A 24,011-nucleotide genomic window follows, 5' to 3' on the forward strand; every position below is an offset into this window, starting at 1 on the left:
TGCACGGGAGATACAGCCATTTGAACGTGTACATCTGTACAACCCCACCCCGGTGACCGCGACTCACCAGCCATTCCGATGCGAGTCACTTGAAATACTAAAACACCTACTTTTGAGAAAGTGTGTGATGTTCCCCAAATAATCCAACCACCAGGAAGAAAAAGCACGAGAGATGAGCGTGACGAGAAGCAGGAGGCCGCCGCAAAGAGTACGACTCCTCCTTCTGGCCCTTCACGTCCTCAGAGGTATTTCCTTCCTACGTTTATATTCGAGCGTTCCGCTATACCGCCGTGTGCGGGTGAGCTGCAGCGTGCACGGAGCGCGAGTACGGCGCGTAAAGCGGAGCGAGAGAGAGAGCAGGGTGGAGCCGCCCCTCACCAGATACTCGAAGACCAGCGTCAGCGACTTGTCCGTGTGTACGATGTCGTGCAACGTCACGATGTTGGCGTGTTTCAGGTCCTTCAGCAGCGACACTGCAAAAGACGGGCAAACGCTTTACGATCGGCCGAGGCGCAGCAGGGAGGCTCTCGGGGGGCGACGAGAGGGCGGCTCGCTCACCTTCCCGAATAGCGGTGCAGGGCGCCCCCTCCTCATGCTCCAGGCGGATCTCCTTGAGCGCCACCAGGTTGTCGGTCAGCTTGCTCCTGCCCTTGTACACGGTGGCGTAGGTCCCCTGCGCCGCAAACGCGAGACATGTGAGAGAAGGCGGTTCGCAGCACAGCATGGGCCCCGTTTACCCACAAGCCTCTCCGATACATAGAATGCGGAACATCTAGTTAGTTTCTAATGCCTTTAGACCCAAAGGTTGCAGGATCGACACCTGGCTGTAGTAGCCTTGAGCAAGGTACTTACCATAAAATTGCTCCAGTAAAATTACCCAGCTGTATAAATAACTAAATATTATAATGTTATAAGTCACTTTAGAGAAAAACATCAGCTAAATGAATAAATGTAACAGGCAACACCAGCTGTGCAGTCACTATGTTTATTACTATTTTTAAAAAAGGAAGGTTGTTATGGATTATATGTTTTGAACCAGTTGAGAGTAGCTGTCATATCGTACGCTTGTTTACTTAGTAGAAGCTTTTCTCTGAAATGGTAAGGTACTTACGCTGATTTATCCATTCATACAGCAGGGTCATTCTTACTACCTCAAACCAGATTAAGTACCTTCATCAAGGGTACTAGAGTAGGAGGTGGAATTTGAGGCCACTGAAACCTCTAACCATTACGCCACCTGCTGTCCCTTGTACTTAGTTACATAATTTCTAAGGATAAAAACAGATGTGCAAAATAAAATCACCACCATTGCTGTGCATGGACAATACTTACGATAAATGTACGTGAATCATACAGCCTTTAATGGGATTACAGGATGAGATGTACAACATGAACGACCTGATACAGCAGTTTGCGCAAATGCGTGTGTGTGAGAGAGATGGTCATTTGACCCCTCACCTCTCCCAGCTTGTCCAGCTTAATGTAGGTCTCCAGCTTTCCAAATCCAATCTCCGACTGGAACACAAAAGCAACGCAGAGCGTTAATGAGATTCTGCCGGCGACCGACAGCAAAGAGGCGCAGCTCTGCCAGCCGGGGGCGGCGATCGGCAAACCCTTATCTCCACCTGACACGTGTCCCGAACGTGTTCGTCGACCCACATCTGTGGCGCTAATGTCATTTTACAGGGGGCCGTTTGTCATCGTAATCACATCCCCGACAGCGGTCGAGCACAGGGCCAGCCGCGTGCCACCGCGGCCAGCTGGGGGCGCCGTTTCACCACGCTGAGCTCAGACAGGCAGGCAGGCAGAGTGGGAGCCCGGTGGGGACGAGGGGGACAGGGGTTCCACCAAAGGAGGGCGACAAAGGGGAACAATAGATGCCGAGGAAGCAATGAGGCAAGCGAATTAAATGCAGATGCTTCAAACAACAAGATCTGGGCTGGAAAAAGAGGGCAGGGAGGGGGAGAGTGTGTGAGCGTTGCAGTGAACCCCATCCAACACACACACTGTAAACACCACCGTGCCCCCAACACACACACACACACACACACACACAAAACCCTAACCTGCCTCCACTGGACGTTCATTTCACCACTTGAAACGGTCCCTGTCTCCAGCAGTTCAGTAAATCAGGGTGTAGGACCACGTTCCACTTAACGTTATTTATCACCAACGATATCATGACCTCATAAACACTAACTGAATAACAACATTATAAATTATTTACAATTTGTGCTCCACTTTTCTCCCTCCATGAATTCCTTTCATTCCAAAATTCTATTCATTTACATGATGCTTTTCTCCAATGCGACTTACAATGTTATTCTACCTTTTAAAAGGTAAAATTAAAATTTTTAGTCTAATCTAAATTTTACTGGAGCAATGTAGGGTAAGTACCTTGCTAAAATCCCACCTTCACCTGTAGTACCCTTGAGCAAGGTACTTAACAGCTCTAACCACTACACTACCGGCCGCTCCTCTCAATTCTCAGAACAAAAAACTGTGTGGCCACTCCAGCAGCTGGTCAAGCACAGAATTTAGATTAATGTTTACCTTTTGAAATGTAATACTAGGCGGTTATAATATATTTATAGGGATATCAAGGTGATGCTTTTGCACAACGAGGACTATTTGGGGTGCTGATGAACTAATATTTTTCAAACACCTGCCTGTAATAACTGGTCTTGGGGAGACCCTGTCTTGTGTGTGCGAGTCGGGGGGGAGTAAACGCCTCGGCAGCACCGCGAAACCCAGCGTCAGCGATAGCAGCCCACAGAGCTCCCTACAGGACCTGATGTCGCGGGTTCAAGAGCCGCTGACCAGGCAGATGTCGTCACATACAGAGGTCAGCAGTAAACTGAACCTGCTACCAAATGAAGCGCTTGACCTCGGGACAAACCGAAGTGAAGGACAGGCATGGGGAGTGGGAGGGGCATGAGACGGAAGGGGGAGTGACCGGAAAAGATTTGTGGGTAGCAGTGGGCCACCAGTGAGGCAACGGTCCTCTCCCCACACCCACCAAGGAGGCCCTGCGGGAGCGGCGGCTCAGCGGCTGGTCGAACGGAGGGCTGTTCAGCTGTAGCTTCTCCAGGTAGCCATCAGGAATGCGGATGTCTGCTGGCAGGGAAAGGCGCTTGTTGAGGTCCTGAGAGAGAAGGGGGGGAGAGCTGTGTTAGAACCCGAGATACTGACACACAAATCAGCGCTGGACACCGCATGAGCAGCTGGTGGCGGAGTCACTAAAGAGAGACAGGAATAATGAACCGCTGAGGTCAGATGCGGAGTGTGACCTGTTTCGGTGAAAACGGGGTAAATGTATAATGTTGACAATACAGCAAATACAAACATTCACATAAAATTACTACCAGATCGATCACATGACTTGACCCCCCCCCCCTCCTCCCCATCAGAACAGTTAAGATGGACAGAATTCTCAAGTTCTGTTATTTAAACACGCACAGAGACACAAACAGCAGAGCGTGAATCCTGCTCTGGGTGCAACGGCAGCCTCCTGGGCACAAACGCCCTGCCACTGGGTGGGTGTGCCGCAAAAGCACCTCCGTGTGGTGCATGACAGCTGTTTCTTGGCCAAAAAGCAGCGCCACGTGGGGCCTCTTGGGGGCGCTAACAGAGCGCATCCTGGGCCAGTGGTCTCTCATGTACCGCTGAAACCACTGAAAGACACCATATACCCTGTACACCTGTCTACACGCAACACCTGAACACGTGAGGCATGTCACAGACACCTCCTGATGGCAGAGAGGCAAAGAACAGTCGCACTCGCATCGTGGAGGGTCTGTTGTGAAGACGCACCGAGTCGGCGAAACGTCCACTGGTCCCTCAACGTACAAACAAATGGGACCAGAAGTCTGTTCGCAGCTTAATTTGTTTGTAACTTCAATAACTAATAAGACTAATGTAACACTTCCAGTCAATCCAAGAGTTCCTTTTTACTATCGAGCTGTAGAAAACGGTCGCAGTCATGTGGAAGACGCTCCCGTCCTGTCCACTGCGGCGTACCGCTCCCACTTCGTATCAACTTCAAACTGCAGTAAAACAAAACTCGTGACAATAAAAGCACAATCCGCACAACCTTTCACTTTCAACTCACCTATACAGCCAATAAAAGCTTAATAGAACAGATGTCCTTCAAATTATTTACATCTTAAGTTGTTAAAAAAAAAAAAACCCTGATAAATAATAAAGTCTTACAAAGTATATTCTAGTTTGACTATTTTTAATTGCTAAAACTAATGACTCAAAATAAAAAAAAAAATACATTGTCTTATTGACAATAGTTGAAGTGGGCTGTAAACACAGTGGAAGAGAGTTCAATGAAGCGTACAACTCCTCCTTCTGGCCCTTCACGTCCTCAGAGGCCCACACTCCTATTCAGTCACCCAATTACACAGCAGGGTAATTTTGCAGTACCAATTCAGGGTACGTACCTTAAACAGGGATGCTACAGCAGGAGATGGGTTTCCAACCCATGAACTTTCATTGCAAGGGAGCAGCTCAAACCAATACGCCACCTGGTGCCCCCTAATGAACGCTATATTGAATTCATTCATATTTTTAAGACCTAGTAAAGGTACACCTGCTCCACAAAAGAATGTGGGCCCTGCAGTGTTACCGTCACACACAAACACACACCATGCAACGCATGACCGACGTGCCCGATACCACCACGATAAAGAAAGTTCTTGAAGCCAAGCATGTGATGACACCGCCTATTCTGCGAATACTGCGGCGCAACATGCATGCTCGCTTTGCCCTCCGCTTCCTCTTGTAGTTACCATGGCAACAGGCCCATTCTACAGCACTGTACGTTCTGCTCTTTTCTCCTCTGAAATTTTCACAACCCCTCTCTTCAGTTTCCAACTGACTAAGAGAAAACTAAGTGTTCTGTCTTCTAAAGACAATAATAAAGCTGCTACATTTTATTTATTTATTTTGTTGATGCTTCTCTCTAAAACAGATACTGTAGTATTTACTTGTTGATAAAGGTGGGTAACTTTTACTGCATCAATTCAGGGCAGGTACCTTGCTCAAGGGTACTAGAGCAGAAAGTGGGATTTTAACCTGGTGCCCTGAGCAAAAGGTGGTAGCTCAAACCACCGTGCTCCCTGCTGGCATTATTTATTTCTGTTTGTTGAGCTGTGACCAGGGATCTTTAATGTAACTAAAGTGCGAATGAGGCAGAGCTCTTCAGTGGCAATACAAGTAGAGGGGCTAAACAGCAAAGGAGTTCCAGCTGCTGCCACGCAAGGGGGTCCTGTTGGTTGGCTGGGCGCTCACCACCTTCCCCATGTCTTTCTGTACTGCTGCCAACATCTCTCCCTTCTGCTCTGGGCTTCGGGACGCTGAACAAAGTACTTCATCATGAGTCTCGCCTCCAACATGCGCTGACACATGCGAATGGCCCACTGCTGTCAGCAGCGATATAGCGGAAAGGCCATGCCACCCCCGCATCGAACCCTCCCACACTACTGACATTACAGGAGGGGTGACGCACAAGTTTACTACTAGGGGAGAACAGTGCCACACAGCTATTTACTTATTGTCAAATATGTATTTACTATCGTTTTCCCCATTTACACTGGTCAAGGTACTTGCCCCAGGGTACTACAGCAAGAGATTGGATTTAAACCCGAGCCCTCCAGTTCTGACCACCGCGCCACCTGCTGCCTGAAAACCCTACGATACAGCAACTGCTTCCCACCAGCCGAGTGATGAGTAACATAACGTTCTTCCACTTCAGACGCTTATCCTTCCCATGGTATTACCATATCACCGACGCAGAGCCACCATCTGGAGCAGTTCTGCACCACGCTCACCAGGCCACAGCCAACTGGACAATTTTACACGCTCGCACTCCCCCAGCCACAGTTTGGGAAGTAAATCTTACAAGTTTTATCGCATTACTGTTATTTTTCAAGGTTTAAAAAAAGAAAAAAAAACAAGGTCTGTTTGCAAACAAAATTACAGGACTTAGTTACTTTCTAGAGAATGATTTTCTGTTTAACATTATTATTGTTTGTACTGTAAGTGAGAATGAACCCCAGTTGCCTTTTTCAACTGGATCACGCAGCACGCACCTCAATTCAGGGCCAATATTTTGGTAAACAGCTACAGCAACATTGACACACACACACACACACACCTCTCTCAAGTTATGCTCATAAGGGGACTCAGCTGCAACTTGAATATCTTGTGCTGTACTGGAAAATGTTAGATGCCAATTATTTTTGCCTATATAGTATTTGCACGCATGCGGACCAGGGTTTTGATTTATCCCATCGGGAGTGTTTTACAAATTCATTTCACGTCACCAAATCAAGCACACCGGTGTATGACGACTCTGTCTTCCGTGAATCTGCTGCAATCCGAGCAATAAAATGCATAATTGCTCACAAATGTTATATTTCAAATGCATCAGCATTAACAGTTTTGAAGCTGCACGACTAATGCCAACAACCCACGTTACAAATTGTCCCTCTTACACAGCAATGATACCCCCCCACCTTAAAACCAGCCTCCACAGGCACCTCTACGTCCCCCTTTCATTTCCATTTTTGTTTTGATAAACACTTTTCTCCAGTGACTTTCAACGTTAAGCTATTTACATTAAATTAACCATTTATATACCTGGGTAATTTTTACCGTATCAATTCAGCTGGTAGCACAGGGGTTAGAGCTGCTGCCTGTAGACCCAAAGGTTGCAGGTTCGATTCCCACCTCCAGCTGTAACATCCGTGAGCAAATTACTTACTCTAAAATTGCTCCAGTTAAAAAAAAATTATTAATTTCCCAGCTGTACAAATGGGTAAATAACCGTACGAAGCCCAACATTGTAAGTCGCTTTGGAGAAAAGTCTTAGCTAAATAAATGAACGTAAGCGTACGCCACCTGCGGCCCAATCGGTACGTGAGAAAATAAGGCCAGATCTCCACGGGACACTTCCACACGCACGGACGACTCTGACACTTGTACACACTGCATGCTCAAAGGTACAGTTGCTCCACCACTCGATTCGCATGGGAAGTGACCCTTTTTACCGAGGAGCGGCACCTAAAGAGCCGGACGACACGGCGGCTGAACGGCCAACAGGGGGCCATGGATGCCACACACAAGCGTTCCTGCAAACAAAACAAGGCTGCGAGGCACAGAGAGCCATCGCTTCTCAGAAAAACCTCAAAGCCGGAAATTCGACAAAGAAAAACCACCGCAAGGCTGCTCCGTTGTTCTGGTTTTGGCCTGCAGGCCTTTGCTGAACTGCTTTGTGGAACTTGGTGTTTGTTTGCATGGCTTCGTCATAAAGTCAGACTGATTTGCGGAGTGTGACCCGAGACAGGCTCGGTTTGTAAAATAAGGGTTTCTTTTTTTTTTTTTTTTTTTTTAATATTAGAGTGTTTGCAAGGGTTGGGTTTCACACATATAAAGGTGAGGTCTCGCTTTATAAAGGCAAGGTGTGCATTGTGAAGATTTGTTTTTTTTTTTTTTTTAATGTGTGTTTGTTTTGCAAAAGTACCGTGTGTTGAATAAAAGTGGGAGCTGCTTTGTAAAGGAAGTGTTTGTTTTGCCAAGACAGGCTGCCGTGTCAGACTGCGTTCCGTAAAGTCTCATTGGATGTGGTTAATAAGAGCTGTTTTTCACTGCAAGAGCTTTGTTTTATGGCACTTTTGTCTGCGAAGGCAAAGCTTCAACCGGAGTACATCTGACTGTCTGTTTAAGCCTCTCAACGCTTCGAACCCTTCCCACCCCTACCCCGGTCAGCACCCACAAACACAATGACAGCGAACTGCAGACAGGTCTGATGACAAACCACGAGGGGCTGGGAGTGACGCAACGCTCCCCTTGCTGACTGCTGCACTCCCCCCGCGGGGACGAGGACGTTCAGAGCCCTGGTTTGGCTCCAAGCCTCCAAACCCAGCGCACAGTCTGGGGACGCAGCAGTTCGTCTGCCAGGCTCAAGAATCTGCAGTCTTGGTGCTACATGGTGCTTGATCATACTTTTAACACATGTTACACGCCTGACTCTCACACTACAGTAACCCTTCATGTCTGTAGTGGCCTGGTGCACATCCACCCTCCCCCTGCTTCTTCACATGGATCTCTTACTGATGCTCCCTCCAGGGTTACTGGGACCCCGCTGCATGTTACTTTAGCGAGGGCAGCAGGTGGCGCAGCAGGTAGGACTGCCATGTTCCACTCAGAGAACCGAGGTTCATGCCCCACCTCCTGCTGCAGTACCCTTCAAAGAGTTTCCCTTGAATTGATTCAACACAAAATTCACCCACTGTCTAAATGGGTAAATCACTGCAAGCCACTTTGGAGTAATATGTCAGATAAATAGCTGCAAACATGGGGGGGGGGACAACAAAACATTTTGAAGGTACATTCCTGGTCCACAACAGCACAACTTAGCGATGCCAAATACTGGGGTTAAGGCTCCGCCTACAATGCTATACTCCGTGAGAGACCTTGAACCCTGACAGCTGTCTGGTCAGCTGCTCTTCCCTCATCTACATCCCTACACATTTCTAGCCAGATGGGGTGCATTATTACATTAATCCCAGTGACATAATCCCAGAGCGGGCAGGCCAAGGCTCGATTTTGGCCCACAATGCTATGCGGCTGACAGCTCTGAGTAGACCCGCTGTTTTCGTGCATCCCTCCTCCAAAGAAACCTGCACCCCATCCTTCCATCCACAAGCAGTAAGCAGAAGGAATGCACAAACAATCCCCCAGTAAAGTGGCGCTGAATAAGCGATGGAATGATGACATTAACAAGGACAATGATGAAATGCTGAGCAAACACAGGAGAGCTGTTTGAAAGCACCGGGTTCAACATCATTTATTTACGTTGCCCAGCCTGCAGTCCTTGGGCTGGAACAGAACCTACATTCGCCACAAATACCAGGTTCAGTCCACACCTCTCCGGTTGCATGCGACACACTTGGCTATGAGAGTTTGAGAGACCTCTGTCCAGCTGGTTGTAGGCTCGAACCAAGGACAGGACAGGGTCTTCTGGGTACGGTTCCTAACAGGAGTTGGTGAGAAGCAGTGTCATAATTCAGGAGAAGTGAGCTGAATGGGACAGGATGGCTGAGTGCAGCTCATAAATAATGTATAAAAGGTAGTGGTGAACATGCTGTACTCGAAGGACGACACAAAAACACACACACAGTGCAGGGAGGCCAAGATTTTATGTTCCTTCTTACCTTTATATCCAAATTATCTACCCGTGCATCCATCTATCTGTTAACAGACCTTCCTATCTACTCATCTTCCTGCTACCTGTTTATTTACCTACTTTTCTATTCATCTATCTACTCTCCTATCAATCTACCTACAAGTCTACCTACCTGGCCACCTATTAGCCCCTAACCTTAATCCCTTAACCCCAACTCCCTACCTACCCACCCATCCATCTACCTACCCATCCATCTACCTGCCTATCCACCTACCCATCTACCTACCTACCTAACCATCCATCCTTCCCGTCTAGCCATCTATCCATCCAAACCTGTACCTACATACCTCTCCATGTAAGAGAGGGATGGAGAGATGGAGGTGCACCTCCGCTCCGTGGAGGCAGAGCTTTGCAGGGGGCAGCGCCTTACTCACCTCCATGGAGATGCGCCGGTGGACCCGACTCCTCAGGCACACGCCTGTGGGGGACTGGACCTCATCCGAGGACGTCCCAGAGGCTTGGTCGCTCTCCCCATCGGAGCCAATCTTCAGATTCTCATGCACGATGTCTGATGAAGAGGAATCAATATAATCAGAGGGTGAGGGGTGAAGGCTGATGATGGAAAAAGATGACAGTGTGCGGGGCTCAATGATAGTAATTAAAGAGAAAAAAAAAAAAATGACTCATACTCATATATAACCCACAGAATATTTTTCTTCCTAGAAACACCCAGAAAACAAGGTAAGGTCAAAAGAGTGGCGCTGACAGGTGATTGCTCCCACCTTACTAAATGAAGAACCTAAATGTGCTTGCTGGGGGCAGTAAAGCGAACCCTAGGACGAGCAGCACAACAAGCGCAACACAGCACACACCTGCCCGCCTCCCGTGAATGCGGTGTGTGAGAGAAGGTAACCGACGGCTGCAGGCGATGAGCTCGGAGCGATGCGGTGCCCTGCCCCCACATCCTCAGGATGCTCCGACCTCGCAAGGACACAAACATGCGGCACTTGCAATTCACACTCCTCCCCAGTGGGGGTGCTGCAGCTCAGAAAAGGGGGGGAGCTTCTCGTTGCTCATGCAAGGATTTTCCTCTTTCCAATGCAGCCAGTTCGACACAATCAATTATTCATGGATGCTGTTGGCAGATGTGAATGGCATTTCTGTGAGGTTATATCAGCGTTGGAACAGGCTCTTCGCAGCCTCTCTCTCTGTGTCTGTGTGTCTGTGTGTGTGTGTGTTCGTTCTGCTAGCTAGCCTGCTCAGCTGAAAGGCTCCATTCATAGCTCCCTGCTGTCACACACATCGTCGGCCCAGTTGCAGCAGTGTGCGTACAAGGACACTCGCACCCGTGCACTCAGCACAGCGTGATGTTCACGCAGGAAGCCAGGCGCTTCCACACTCAGGCCGAGGGGCTTTTCAACAACGCTCCGACACATTCATGCACGACATCCGTGGGGAGGGGGGGAGCACCTCAAGCACCATGCTGACAATGCTCACTGCACTCAGGAACATCGACGGACCCTAAACAGTCGATTGCATAAAGGGGAAAGGAAGGGCACATTCATTCTTCTTTGAGAGCATAATGTGCTCCCCAGCAGCTGAACCTGCAGCTCTCCACGTGGGAAGAGGGATAACACACACACACACACACACACACACACACACACACACACACACTCTCCTGTCATGCACATTACACAATATAAGCCGCCCTGAAAAATCACAAGTTGTTTACCATCTCTGCATTGTGACTGTCTCTTTAGGAGCTGGATTAGCACCACTTGAGGTCAGAGTTCCACATTTACATTTATTCATTTACCTGGTGCTTCTCTCCAAAGTGACCTACACAAATTTACCCATTTACACAGCTGGGTAATTTTAACAGAATCTATACCAGGTAAGTACCTTCATCAAGGGTACTACAGCAGGAGGTAGGATTAAAACCAGAGTCCTTTGAGTGCAAGGTGATAGCTCTAACCACTACACCCCCTTCTGGCTGTGTGATCAATCAAGTAAACTGTCAAGTTGGGCCCAACTTCCCATTTCAAATCATGCTGGAATTTATTTGGAGCGTATTAAATATTCGGAAGTTTTTAAACAGCAGAACAACACTTCAACTCGAAGACCAGGGTAACCCACTTTTACTTACACTTGTGGGCTGCATTTATTAGCAATTTGTTTCAGCCAGCCTTAGTATGGGCAGGCCCCGGGTCTGTCTGCACACTGATTTACCAGGATCAGGTGAATTACCCACAGTGCAGTGCTGTTCCCCCTGTACACTACAGGTGTGTGCGTTACCCACATTATATCAGATATCTAAGAACCAAGAATGTCTACACAATTAACCTGCAAGTTAACATAAGTACACACGTACTATAAGTAGGCCTCCAGTGGCCACACACAGCTAGTGGAACATATAACACCGATGGAGAGGTTTTCTAACCACGCCCACCCGCACCACCCGACACCATCATATTCTGTACTCCGTACCCCAGCAGTTGCCCTGTGATCCCTCTGGGGCTCGGACCTCTCCCGTGCCTCAAACGGGGCCTTCTCACCATATTTCCCACCATGCTCTGGGGCAGGTTGGCAAAACATAACTGTCAAAGCAGATGCGTCTTGGAGGAAAACAGGAATCTTGTAGAAAGCAGGGCAGTTTAACCAGCAGGAACAAAGAGGGAAGGGCAACTTCACCTGAATGAAACGCTGTTCTTTTGTGGTCACGTCACAAAACATTTTAATAGGTCAAGCTTTTTATAAAAGAAATATGAATGCCAGCAGAATGAATGCTGCACAAAGAGATTTAAGTAACTACATATCTCTCTAGTGTCTAGGGCTTCACAGCTACTGGAGGTCAAGGTAGTACTGATATGCTGCTTTAAACCATTAGGAAATACAAAAAGGTTTTTCTACTAAACTTACCGTTATAAACGTCATTTGTGCAAGCAGGATAAGATTAATCACAAAGTATTCATTTTCTCTTTCCTTATCAACGGTACAGAAGCCAAGCAGTACATGTTTAAACGATACAGAGAAATCAGCGAAGAAATGATCACTGAAGAATCTACACTGGTCTTTCCAGAACATCTGGGTTGGTGAACAGCTGCAAGACAGGTGAGCAGGTTCCTCGATAGAAATGACACAAAGGGGTGGAGTCTCCACCCATCACTGTCCACCAGACGCACTCCGAACTGGTTGGCAGGGCACAGAGGGGGCGTTGGGTTAGGGACGGACGTGTCTGGGCAAGAGCGGTGACAGAGCGGTGATGCACCGACGGAGACGCGACGGCGACGATCCATCAGCCAGAGACTAGACTGGGCCTGCTCACCATACCCGTTGGAAAGCCACAGAGCTGAGCAACAAGCGCTCACACTGAAAGACATCCCTGCACTGCTCCTTTCGTTTCATCAGTTGCCAGGCAACTGTGCCCTGTGTGTGTTTCCATTGAGAAACTTGATAGCGATACAATGTCAGAGTACATGACAGATAAACAGACATTAAGATACATACATACATACATACACACACCGATACAGAGACAAACTGACAGAAACACAAGCACAGACATAGATACACGAACACACACATACAGATGGACACATTGTAAGATAAATACATAGAAACAAAGCGATACTTTATTGGAATAAATTGCACATATAGGTAAAGAGGACCTGGGTGTGAAGTACAGGTTCATGTACAAGCAGACAGGAAGAGGAGGTGTTGGGGTCTCCAGTGGGGGGGCTTGGTCAGATGGAGGACGGTGCACTCACCCAGTCGGCTGCCGTTCCGGGGCATGGCCATGAAGGAGCCGAGGCTGCCGCCGATGACGCTGTGAGGCCGGCGCAGCGGAGGCTTGCGGAACGACCCGGCATACTGGTGTAGAAAGGAGTGCATGCTGTGGGAGGTGGGGGGGCGACCGTTCCTCACCATGGGCTCTGTGGAGGGGGCGATAAGGCGCCAAACAGTCAGTCGATACTCACGAAAACAAACGAGGCTATGCCTGCAGTCGATCGATCTGAGCAGCTATCTGTATAGAAATTCCACAGACTGCAGAGTCAGGGATCGGCAGAGTGAAGCAGGAAGAAAGAAGGTAAAAGAAACACAGTACCAAACAGCCATATAAATACATACACTCCCCATCACAGCTTTGGAAGAGCAGAGAAATCAAAACAGACCTGTTGGACTCTTCATTGTCTGACAAGGATCTGCTCCGAGATACTGCCCGTTACTGTACGTGTGTGTGTGTGTGGGTGTGTATGTCTCAGTTTTCAGTCTAGATTGTGACACGCCTATAACAGTCACTTTTAAATCTTCTGCACACTGATGTCCATGAAATAAGCACAGCAATAGTGCTTTCTCTAAATTAAAATTACATAATCAAACAGCCAGAGTGAACCTGTAAAGGGAATACGAGACTAAGAGCGCGGTGTGTGCCGAGAGGTATTTACCACCTCCTCACAGGTGAACACCACTGCCAGGCGATACTGTCAGCCGATGAGATGTCTCTCCCCAGAAACACGAGCACTAAGGCTGTAAAAGCAACAGGCTATCGTCCTCCAGTGGGACAGCATTAGAGTGTTATATAAGACGATAAAAACGCAGCCAGTTTTTAGGGAAGGGAGGAGAGAGGGAAAAAAAATACAACATCAATCAGCCTCCGTACCATTTTTTTTTTTAAACCCTTAAATTCTAAACAAATTGAGCACCTTGTTCTGGTTCATAAATTCGCTGTCTCCAGCTGAGTGTAGCTCCGCCCCCTTAATCCAAGCCCCAGCCCCGGAAACCATCTCCATGTAAGACAAGGACAGTGAAGTGAATCATGGAACGTCACACTGAACAGGAGCCCACATGCCTTGGAAAACCCACGGCAGCTGAAGAAGCACTTCCCGAAAAGGCCAAGAAATCGTGTTGCTTCATGAATGAAAGGGCCACCATATACGCCGTAACGCTCGTAAAAGCCAACTTCAGACGGTGCCCCACTGCTGCTTACATCGCTGCCCCCTTTGAAACAGGGCGCTGGCCACGGAGCAGGATTTCACACAGGAGGAAGGAGGTGGAGCCGAGCCGCTCGCCCTCGGGCAGCAGGTGGAGTGGAAAAAGCTTGCGTGTGAAGTAGTGGTAGGAGGAAAGAGAGAGAGAGAGAGAGAGAGAGAGAGAGAGAGAGAGAGAGAGAGAGAGAGAGAGAGAGAGAGAGAGAGAGAGAGAGAGAGAGAGAGAGAGAGAGAAGTTCTCAGCAGTGGAAACGCAATGGAAACACTGTGGCGAGAGCAACCATGTGGGTGGCTTGATGACCTGTGTCAGCAGGAGATCCGCTCAGTGTGGCTGAATGCAAAAAACAGGCTCACCAGACCAACAGCAACAAACACCACACAAACTCTGCTCCCAACAGCAGAAGAAACACCGGAGCAGGACTTGAGGAGCTTTAGCTGAAGTTCCCTGTTGATCTCATGGCCTGAGAAGAGCACATAATGCAGCAGACATACACACTTCACACCCAGCAACCAAAGTACCCAGGGTCCTGAACTTACAAAAACGACTAGGACAGGAAGTCTTAACATCTCAATTTGTAAACACAACCACCACATCCAATCTTAAAAATACAGATGCCCCAAAATTCATTAATTTTTTTTATTGAGACTTTCCTTTATTCCTTTGTCTTCAACTGTGTGTTTTTATATTACTTTTATATAAAATTCCTGGGAAAACAAAAAATATATACATCTACATATCACCTCCACAGTTGTATACCCCATGGAGACTGATTCATGGCATAATTTTCTTCATCTACCCGATATATAGGCATACCTTAAATAATTCACTGGATAGCTTCTGTAAAAGTCTCAGATGTAGCTATAATAAATAGAAAACATGCAGGAAGACTAATTTTTTTATAACCTTCAATCTAAAGTAAAAACTAAATTAAACCTTCACTTAGACAACATGTGTAACATTCTCCATCTTGTTACTGATCACCAACACTCCAACACCAGACACAAGCTGTAGACATTATGGAGGGAGCCTTAATCGGAACCCAGACTCCTGTCCGATTGCTCTTTACCACCAACAACTACGTGCGGAAATAGAAGCGGCATTTGTTCTGCAACAAGTTAGTTTTCAAAAATAGCTAAGTGAAGAAAACACAATGAAAAAGTGAAAAAACCCTCATGTTTGAAAGTTCCTAAGTCAGATGTTCATAACGACCACCCTACACGCAACCACACAAGTTCTTCAGCTGGGGAAACCATTCGTCAAAGGATAAACGTATCCTATGAGTGGCAGCTACTGCAGAATCGTACAAAACCAGCTACACTGGTACCTTTGCCACAGGCACACCCGGAAATCAGTCACATCCACCAGCGCCGACAAATTTGGCGCATTCAGCCCAAGCTTCACACGTCACACGCTTGACTGCAGTTAAGAGGCGAGTTGCGACTCATGCAGGCCACCTAACCGCAGAAGGCCTCGGACCCTCTAAGGGTTATCTGAGAAAGAGCCGCTCCACAAGCCGCTACTCATCAGCAGACTGTAGGTTTTCCCCATGACTCATGGAAGCCTGTCCTCTAATGCTGCACGGTGCTATAAATACTCAACACAAAGACAGAAAATGCTACGAGGCCTCGTAAGGCTTCGTTTTCCTCCTTAGGAGGAAAGAAAGAGCCGCTACATTAGTTCACCACAAACCGGGGGCTATTAGAGCTGCACTGGACATGTGCCACCAGCCAGGTTTTCACGCCCCATTCTGGATGCTGGTGTGCAGGAATTTGACATCACCTGCTGTGTAGATACGATACTACCATGGTACCTCACCATGGTTTGAGTGGGCGGGTTTAAATTTATTCATTTAGCTGACGCTTTTCTCCAAAGCGACTTACACTGTTACGCTTCTTACAATTTTTTTACCCATTTATACAGCTGGGGGGGTGCAGTGGCGCAGTGGGTTGGACCACAGTCCTGCTCTCTGGTGGGTCTGAGGTTCGAGTCCCGCTTGGGGTGCCTTGCGACGGACTGGCGTCCCATTCTGGGTGTGTCCCCTCCCCCTCTGGCCTTACGCCCTGTGTTGCCGGGTAGGCTCCGGTTCCCCGCGACCCCATATGGGACAAGCGGTTCTGAAAATGTGTGTGTGTATGTGTGTGTGTGTATACAGCTGGGTAACTTTACTGGAGCTCACAAACACAAGCAAGCAAGTACCTTGCTCAAGGGTACTACAGCTGAAGGCGAGACTCAAACCTGCAACCTTTTGGTCCAAAGGCAGCACTTCTAACCACTATGTTACCAGCTGGGTTCAGAGGAGTTGTAAATGCTGCTTTTGCTCATCTGCATAGTCTCCTCACACACTCTCGTATCACATCTTTTTCCACTACTTGCATATGCGTTGCTGCAGACTTGTTCAACTTCTTTCCCGATCAATAATATATCCATCCAATCGATCCATTGTGTCTCTTGCCGCTTAGCCATATGTCAACGCAGTCCAATCGCACAGATTTGGAGCTCCGGGGCGTAGCTGCTACAGTACAGCTCAGCCACAGACAAGGTAGGAAGGTGTTCAGATATGATTCCTTATAGAGGTTCACTGGTGAGATCCCAGCTAAATCAGGCGTGCTGACCAGAAAGCCACGTGAATTCAGAAATCCAATGAGACCATAGCAAACCCCTAGAGCTTCCAACAGAGCCACCGTTGTTCTTGTGCTGCAGCTACTCAGTGCAGGGAACACATTCTGCTCCAAGTCGTGAACTCAACGACCGCATTGTGTCAGTGTCAAGCTGCCCTGTCTGACACAGTATGTCAACCATCTACAGGGCCCATGACACCAACAAAGTTGTAGGAGCACATGCAGCTCCTCGCAGAAATTACACTTTCTCTACCCACCCACTGCCACCACTGGACTCTCAGCTCTGCTGTTCATGACCAGAAAACCTTTAAGCAATTCACTGCAAAGAACCGATTCATAGAGATGACATGCTCCATGAGTCCACGGTACACGTTCAGAGAACCAGCTACAGATCTGTCAAACTCTGTTCATACAGCAGGGTGACCAGGATTCATGGCACCTGCTACAGGTCAGTTTTTTCCAGTACACTATTTGTAAACATGAAATATCCTTTCAAATGACACTTCCGCTCAAACAGATGACGAATCTTGGAACTCAGTAATGGTGAATATTCGACCAGGTACATCTGCTTGTGCCTGTACCCCTGCCTCTATCTGCAAACTTCTCTGTAAAACCCTATGGCCTGCAGGCTCCTGATGAGTCTACATCCTCCCGCTACAACTGCCTTGCTGATTTTCCAATGTAAATTCCACGACAAAGCCCCTTCCCCCGCGTTCACACATACACGTTTCTCAACTTTCACCATGATGTGAACATTTCAAAGGGTTTGTGGAGCAAGAGAGGGAGACTGATGGCCCTATGAGAAGCTCAAAGAGCACATTTCACGTGAAAACTTAAGACAGGTACTTAAATACAATAGCTACTATGACCCGAGTACCATACAGGTGACCACATCACAGGAGTACGAATTCCTACATTGACTGCCTGTAAGGGTGCACTCTGACAATCTGCATGCCCCTCAAACTTCCTATGCACCTGTAGGAGATCAGACAAGATTTTACATTAGATTTCTGCTGCAATGCAACCAAGCTATAGGATTCGCTCCTGTTCTGGACCTTTAAACCCAAACCGAAGACCAACATGGTGGGAACCACTTTCAAGTAACGTCTAAGTGACAGAGGGTGTTCCACTGATGTATGGATGAGTGACCCATTGTAAGTAGTGTATCTAGCAGTGCAAGCCACCACGGTGAATAAGGTGTGTGGGCTGGTAACAGTGCATAGAGTTCATTGGAAGTTGTTTTGGAGAAAAGCATCTGCTAAATGTAAATGTAATGTCAGCATGTGCTCTTCCATTCTTTCCCCTTTATCTCATCAGCTTAAGATTGCCTTTATTATCTCTGTTTTGAAAGGGCAGGAGGCGGCACAGAGGCAAGAGCTGCTGCTGCTGCTTTGCATTAAAGGACCAAGGTTCAAACCCCAGCTCCTGCTGCAGTACCCTTGAACAAGGTACTTTCAATTAATCCACTAAAAATCACCATGTTGCATATATGGGTAAGTCAGTGTAAGTACCTTAACACAAAGTCACTTAGGAGAAAAGCTTCAGCTGAATTAGGATTCGAACCTGCAACCCTCAAGTCCAGAGAGGACAGCTCTAACCGTTATGCTGCCCATCTGATTATTTTACCTTACTTATCCTATTTTCCATTTTATTGTTGTACTCTATCCTTCTTGCTGTAAAGTGCTTTAAAGGACCTGCTGGTGAAGGGCACTATACAAGTTTATTATTATTAATACTTTTATTGCCCTACATTAGAACATTCACACAGCTTTCTGTTTCAGATATAATAAAGCCCCGAGTTCAACACCTGGTTTCTGTCCTGTGGGTTACCCTTCTACAGCCTCCATAAGCCTCAAGGCAGTGCAATTTCAGCTCGCTGATGGCATGTCTGCTTATACTTTGGGACAGATTTCCTTCCCCAGCTGCATGAAACCTCATCTTCAGTAATTTAAAAGCCATTCCAAACTCAAGGTACCCTTTTATCTGGTGGAAAACCCAGAGCTGCATCCAAATGCTGCAGGATAGTTTCAGACTTCAATTAGAAGCCGGTAACTGAAGCCACTGGTGTTTAATCAAACACCATAGTTGGGAATTTACTGTTCCTCAGGTTCCAAGTTAAACCTCGATGATAGCCTACACTTAATTGCTTTTCGTAAACAAATAAATTTATACAAACATTTAGAATCACAAAGACAATCACGGAGCAGCATGACAGCCTGTAAGGTCCAACAGCTGTTCCAATGAAAAGAGACGAATGTGACAAAGTACTTCCTGTAGGAGGCACTATGGAGCAGGTTAGTCCAATCCAGCAGCCTGCCATCAAATTCCTCCAAAGACTAAGGCTCTGGAGCACATCCCCACAACCCCAAACAAATATAGAGAGCTGTCCCTTTGCACTCGGCTCTCGACTGACTCTTCTGCCGAAGCCAAACACACTTCACGGAGCCTAGGATTGTGTAAATGTCGCAGACGAGCCCGGCGCACAAATGCCATCCCACAACCCCAGCTTGTGTTGTACTTGTGGAATGTGTTAATCTCCCTCCAGTTGTGTGACCCCTGGCCCAGTGCTCGCCGCTGCCCTCGTAGCTAATCCACACATTCCTTCCGCAGTCGCCGTGCCTCTCCTGGTGCTCTGTGCTGCTCGGGACAAAGCCAGGTGGTCATTAGGTGGACGTGCAGGGGGGCAATAAATGCGACTGCGCTTTCAACTGCCTCTAATCCTGAGGCCTTCCCCGGGGGCTGGAGACATTCCACCGCAGGTGGAGCGACACTGGCTTTGTAGCAACATTTCGCAGGGCCCCGAGGCTAGGGGGTTCAAACCGGTACGCATCCGTGACACAGACATGTGCTCACACACCACCACGTGCAGAAACCAGCGCTGTGGAGTCAGAAGCAATTACTGGGTTACTGGAGTCGGACTAAATGTACCGTATATGCCGTCGTATAAATCGACCCCAAAAATTAGAGATGTAATATAGGATTAGGCTAATATTCGCCAGATAAGTCGACCCCCGAAATAATGTGCAACTTTCGGGCAATGCTGTGGAGTCGGAGGCAATTATTAGGTTACTGGAGCTGGAGGTTTTGTGCATCAACTCCACAGCCCTGGCCGAAAATGGAGCATTCAGGCACAACCGCGTGCATTTATAGTTAGTCGCGCCGTTACTTCCTCTTCTACACTTGTATTACTGACATATGCACATAGAAATCCTTGTAAATAATCGCACTGTACCCTTGTATATCATTTACTGCATCTTCTGCAAAACGTGGAGCTACTTAGACTCCGGAGCACTTGATTGGATTTCTATATGTTAAATATAACTGAAGGAGCAGCGCCATGTCATATTCCTTCTATGTGTAGACACTTGGTCGATAAAGTGTTATCTTATTTAGTACAATAAAATCTAAGATAAGATAACACTTTAGTGGCTAAGTATGTTTACACACAGTGTAGGAATGTGGCATGGTGGTGCTACTTCAGTCACATTCAACACAGTGTGGTAACATACAGTACAGGAACAAGTTTGGTCAGGTTCATGAAGGAAATATGCAAACAGTGCAGCACAAATACATGAGTGCATGTTCCGGGACACACAGCAAACACACAGACGCAAATCCACACGCTTTGCGGAGTGACTGAGACGAGCAATGATTGTTTGGCCTTTACTTCTTTACATTAAGAAACATCTGGTAGCGTAGTGGTTACAGCAGTTGCCTATGGACCCAAAGGTTGCAGGTTCAAACCTCACCTTTAGCTGTAGTACCCTTGAGCAAGTACCTATCCTAAATTGCTCCAGTAAAACTACTACCCAGCTGTACAAATGGGGTAAATAATTGTAAAGTAGCTTAACCGTGTAAGAGAAAAAGAGCAGAAAGAAAAGAGAAAAGTGACTCCAATGTATGTTCAATCTCTCCCCCCTCCCATAAGAAATATTAGTAATTTGAACCCTTCACAAGAGGGTGATTTCACGGAACGAATTACCCCCATTATTTGAGGGATGGGCGTACGTGTCAATGTGCAGTAGGCCTTTGAGATGGAGATCAAGTTGAAATGCGTTGCTATGAGGATGGAGGGATGCCATTAGGTATGCAATTCTCACAGCTTTTACTCCTCCCCTGGCCTCCATGTCAGCTCCTCAGTCTTCACTATGCGCAAGGTCTCGACCCCGGGCTGCTGCGGCTGAATGGGCCTACAGAGGCCCTCCTGCACTTGGGGGGGGGTGTAGCGGAGCTGAGGGAAGCTCGTGTTGAAATTTCTCCGCAAGATGATGATCCGCGTTTTTTTTGCATCTGATGGAAAAATGAAGCTTTTCACATTGGCACGCTTTCAAGCTTGCCTTTCCGTGCTTCGACACGCCAACCACATTCCCTATTACAGAAGGGCACCGTGACGACTGGCAGCAGGAAGCGGGAAAGCGGGGACACTGATTAAAAGCTGCGCTGGAGAACTTAAATCACAGAAATCAGCGCAACAAGAGCTAACGCACATGGAATGGGAAGACTGACTATTGAAACAAGGACAGACACCCGCCGAGAGACCAAAATGGAGGGGTTACCATAGAAACTAGGGCACACACACAACCGGCAAAGGAGGCCAAAATCAAACTATATCCGTTTCATCGCAACCAAATTTCATCTGATGTGCAAACACAGAAGTGTTTGAGTCTCTCACCTCATTGTTCTCACGAAGCGCAGCGCAAACACGGACTGTGTAGATACTGACAGAGCTGTACGAGGTGCAGCTTTGTCACTGGAGGATGCGTTTCTTAGGGGACACCCACAGTAAACTACACTCATTCATACTTTATCAGAGCTCAACACCAACAGCTGTCTGACTGTCCAGGACATGTAGTTTTTTGGGTTTCTTCATCAGTCGGACAAGTAGAATTTTGGCGATACCTGCCCAACACGCACACAGACAAATTTCGATAAAGTTTTATGCAGGTACTCGTGTGATGAACATTGGTTGATATGCTGGAACGAAACTAACTGCACTTAAGTATCGCGCGTCTTCATCTATGTCTCTATTAATGTAATGAACAGTGTATTTTCTATGAGATGTACATCGCTTTACAGAAAAGTATCTGCTATATGAATAAATGTAATGTAAATCAAGGTTAAAAAATTACATTAGTTTATCTGATACTTTTATACTGAACAATTTACCCATTTATACAGAAGGGGAATTTCTGACTGGAGCAATTCAGGGTAAACACCTTGACCGTACTATAGGAGAAGGGAGGATGTGAACCTGCAATCTCTGCCCAGCAGCAGCATCCCTAACCACTGTACAACTTATCCCGATACAGTAAGTTGTTAAGCAGACAGCCATCGTAATTCACTAACCATCTGGTGTCAGTAATTGCATTTTTATTCTGACATTGCTTTCTCACTAGAACTGTGTCAAAAACAAAAGGTTATATAGTCCCTACTATCCTGCTATTTAGGGCACTTTATTTTTGCAAAGAGGCTTCCTTTTACATGACACCCTAATTACCTTTGACCTTACCTTCATTGCAGTTCACAAGGGTATTCTGGCCAGTACGTTCCAAAGTGGGACAAGCACAAAATGTGATGGGACAGGTAACACGTTCTCAAAAAAAAAAAAAAAAATATCAACCCCTGTTTATGGTTCATTTATGCAGACCACATATCCAGAGAGGAGTGGACTAACCGTTGTCCTTGCTGCTGCTCTCCTCGATGGTCATCTGCTCTGCCAGCTCCGACAGCGACTCATCGATGGTCTGGCTCCCACGCAGCGTCAGAGAGAGGCGTCGCTTGAACTTCTTCATCTTCTCCATCAAGTGCTCCTACAGGGGAGCCCTGGAAGGGAAAAGGCAGGTTAAACCCTGAGCACAGATACACACTGGCACTACTCTTCCTGTAATGCTTTTAAGGTGCACTGCAGCCTCATGTAGTAAAGCATAATATCCCTTGAGGGATGAAAAACACAGTTGAAACACAAAAACATCCAGCCTGAAAATGAGCCGTTTCTGACACTGTGATACTTAACTTGGGAGCAAAGGATCATGTATTGTAAATGAATAATTAAACAGATGTATATATGTCAGGCAATGATCTGAAGTCAAACGACTATTTCACGAGTGGGCGTGAGCAAGCGGCCAATGAGCACTGAAGGAAGCAGATCTGTGGGCGGAGCCAACCGCAACACTATTGGAAAATCTTGCTCGTTTTTGAGCAAACGATGGCGATGGCAAAGAAAAGGCACGCCAACGGTGATTAACTGTTGCATGCTAGCGACAGCAAAGGGATTACCCTGCTCGAGTGCTGCTGGGGTACAGTACAAAAGCTGGGGACCTCCATCAGCTGCAGACGAGTGTACGTATAGACACGAACACGCACCCTCAAAACTAAAACTTATGCACTTGTTTACTGACAATATAATTCCAGTGTCTCTGTTGCCAAGTCAATGTATTTACGCCATTGTAACCTCATGCAAACAACTTTGAGATTAATTTACTGGCATTTACTCATTTAGCTGGCAGCGGGTTTTTCCTCCAAAGCCATTTATAATGTTAACATTCACATTTATTCAGCAGATGCTCTTCAACAAAGCAACTGACAATGTTAAGGTTACAATCATTTACCCATTTATACAGCTGGGTAATTTTACTGGAGCAATTTACGGTAAGTACCTTGCTCAAGGGTACTACAGCAGGAAACGGCAACCAAAGGCAACAGCTATAACCACTACGCTGTGGCTAATAAAGTAATTAATGTTAATAATTGATTAGTAAATTAACTTTATTGGGAGAGAAAAATCTGTTCGTAAGTTACAGGAACACACGCTAGCCATGACACTCTATGCCAGATCCCCCAAAAGCAGCAGTCTTTTCACAGTCAGCGAACCGTGAGTTAATTCACCACTTTGTTTGGGAGGTAAACACCGAGCAGCTTATTAGGCACAGTTCAGCGCTAACACGCCTGGACAAACAGCACTCACAGCTTCTCTACGTCAATATTAGTCCACTTTTCAACTCTGCAGAAACACACAGTTTAAAGGCCTTCAACTCGGATACAGTAAGAATTACAACTGTTAATCAATAACAGAGTTGAAATGGAGACCGGTGGAAAGGCTGACAGTGACGCAACGGGTCACAGAAAACGAAATCTAATCAAGCAAAGTCCGTGTGAGCGAAAGCCGCTCAGCGTAGCCTTGCTATAATCTGCTAACCCTAACCCCA

The 24,011-nt window shown here is 47.0% G+C and overlaps 1 protein-coding gene across 2 annotated transcripts in view; it reads right to left on the reverse strand.

The window, feature by feature from the left end:
* The window catches only part of cdk17 (cyclin dependent kinase 17), a 56,183-nt gene that overhangs the window by 6,901 nt on the left and 25,271 nt on the right, over nt 1–24,011 (reverse strand). Inside the window, exons 2-8 of one of the 2 annotated variants that reach the window (XM_029252286.1) lie at nt 22,481–22,629; nt 12,967–13,131; nt 9,631–9,764; nt 3,020–3,145; nt 1,459–1,515; nt 559–673; nt 379–473 (exon numbers count right to left, since the gene is read on the reverse strand). In XM_029252286.1, coding sequence (XP_029108119.1) covers nt 379–473; nt 559–673; nt 1,459–1,515; nt 3,020–3,145; nt 9,631–9,764; nt 12,967–13,131; nt 22,481–22,607 — 819 coding nt within the window. In that variant the 5' untranslated portion in view covers nt 22,608–22,629. Of the gene's footprint in view, nt 1–378; nt 474–558; nt 674–1,458; nt 1,516–3,019; nt 3,146–9,630; nt 9,765–12,966; nt 13,132–13,371; nt 13,427–22,480; nt 22,630–24,011 lie in introns of those variants that run through there. The other variant, XM_029252288.1, reaches the window with a different exon arrangement.

This window comes from Scleropages formosus, chromosome 5, assembly GCF_900964775.1.
Source record: "Scleropages formosus chromosome 5, fSclFor1.1, whole genome shotgun sequence".
In the NCBI taxonomy this organism is placed as follows: Eukaryota; Metazoa; Chordata; class Actinopteri; order Osteoglossiformes; family Osteoglossidae; genus Scleropages; species Scleropages formosus.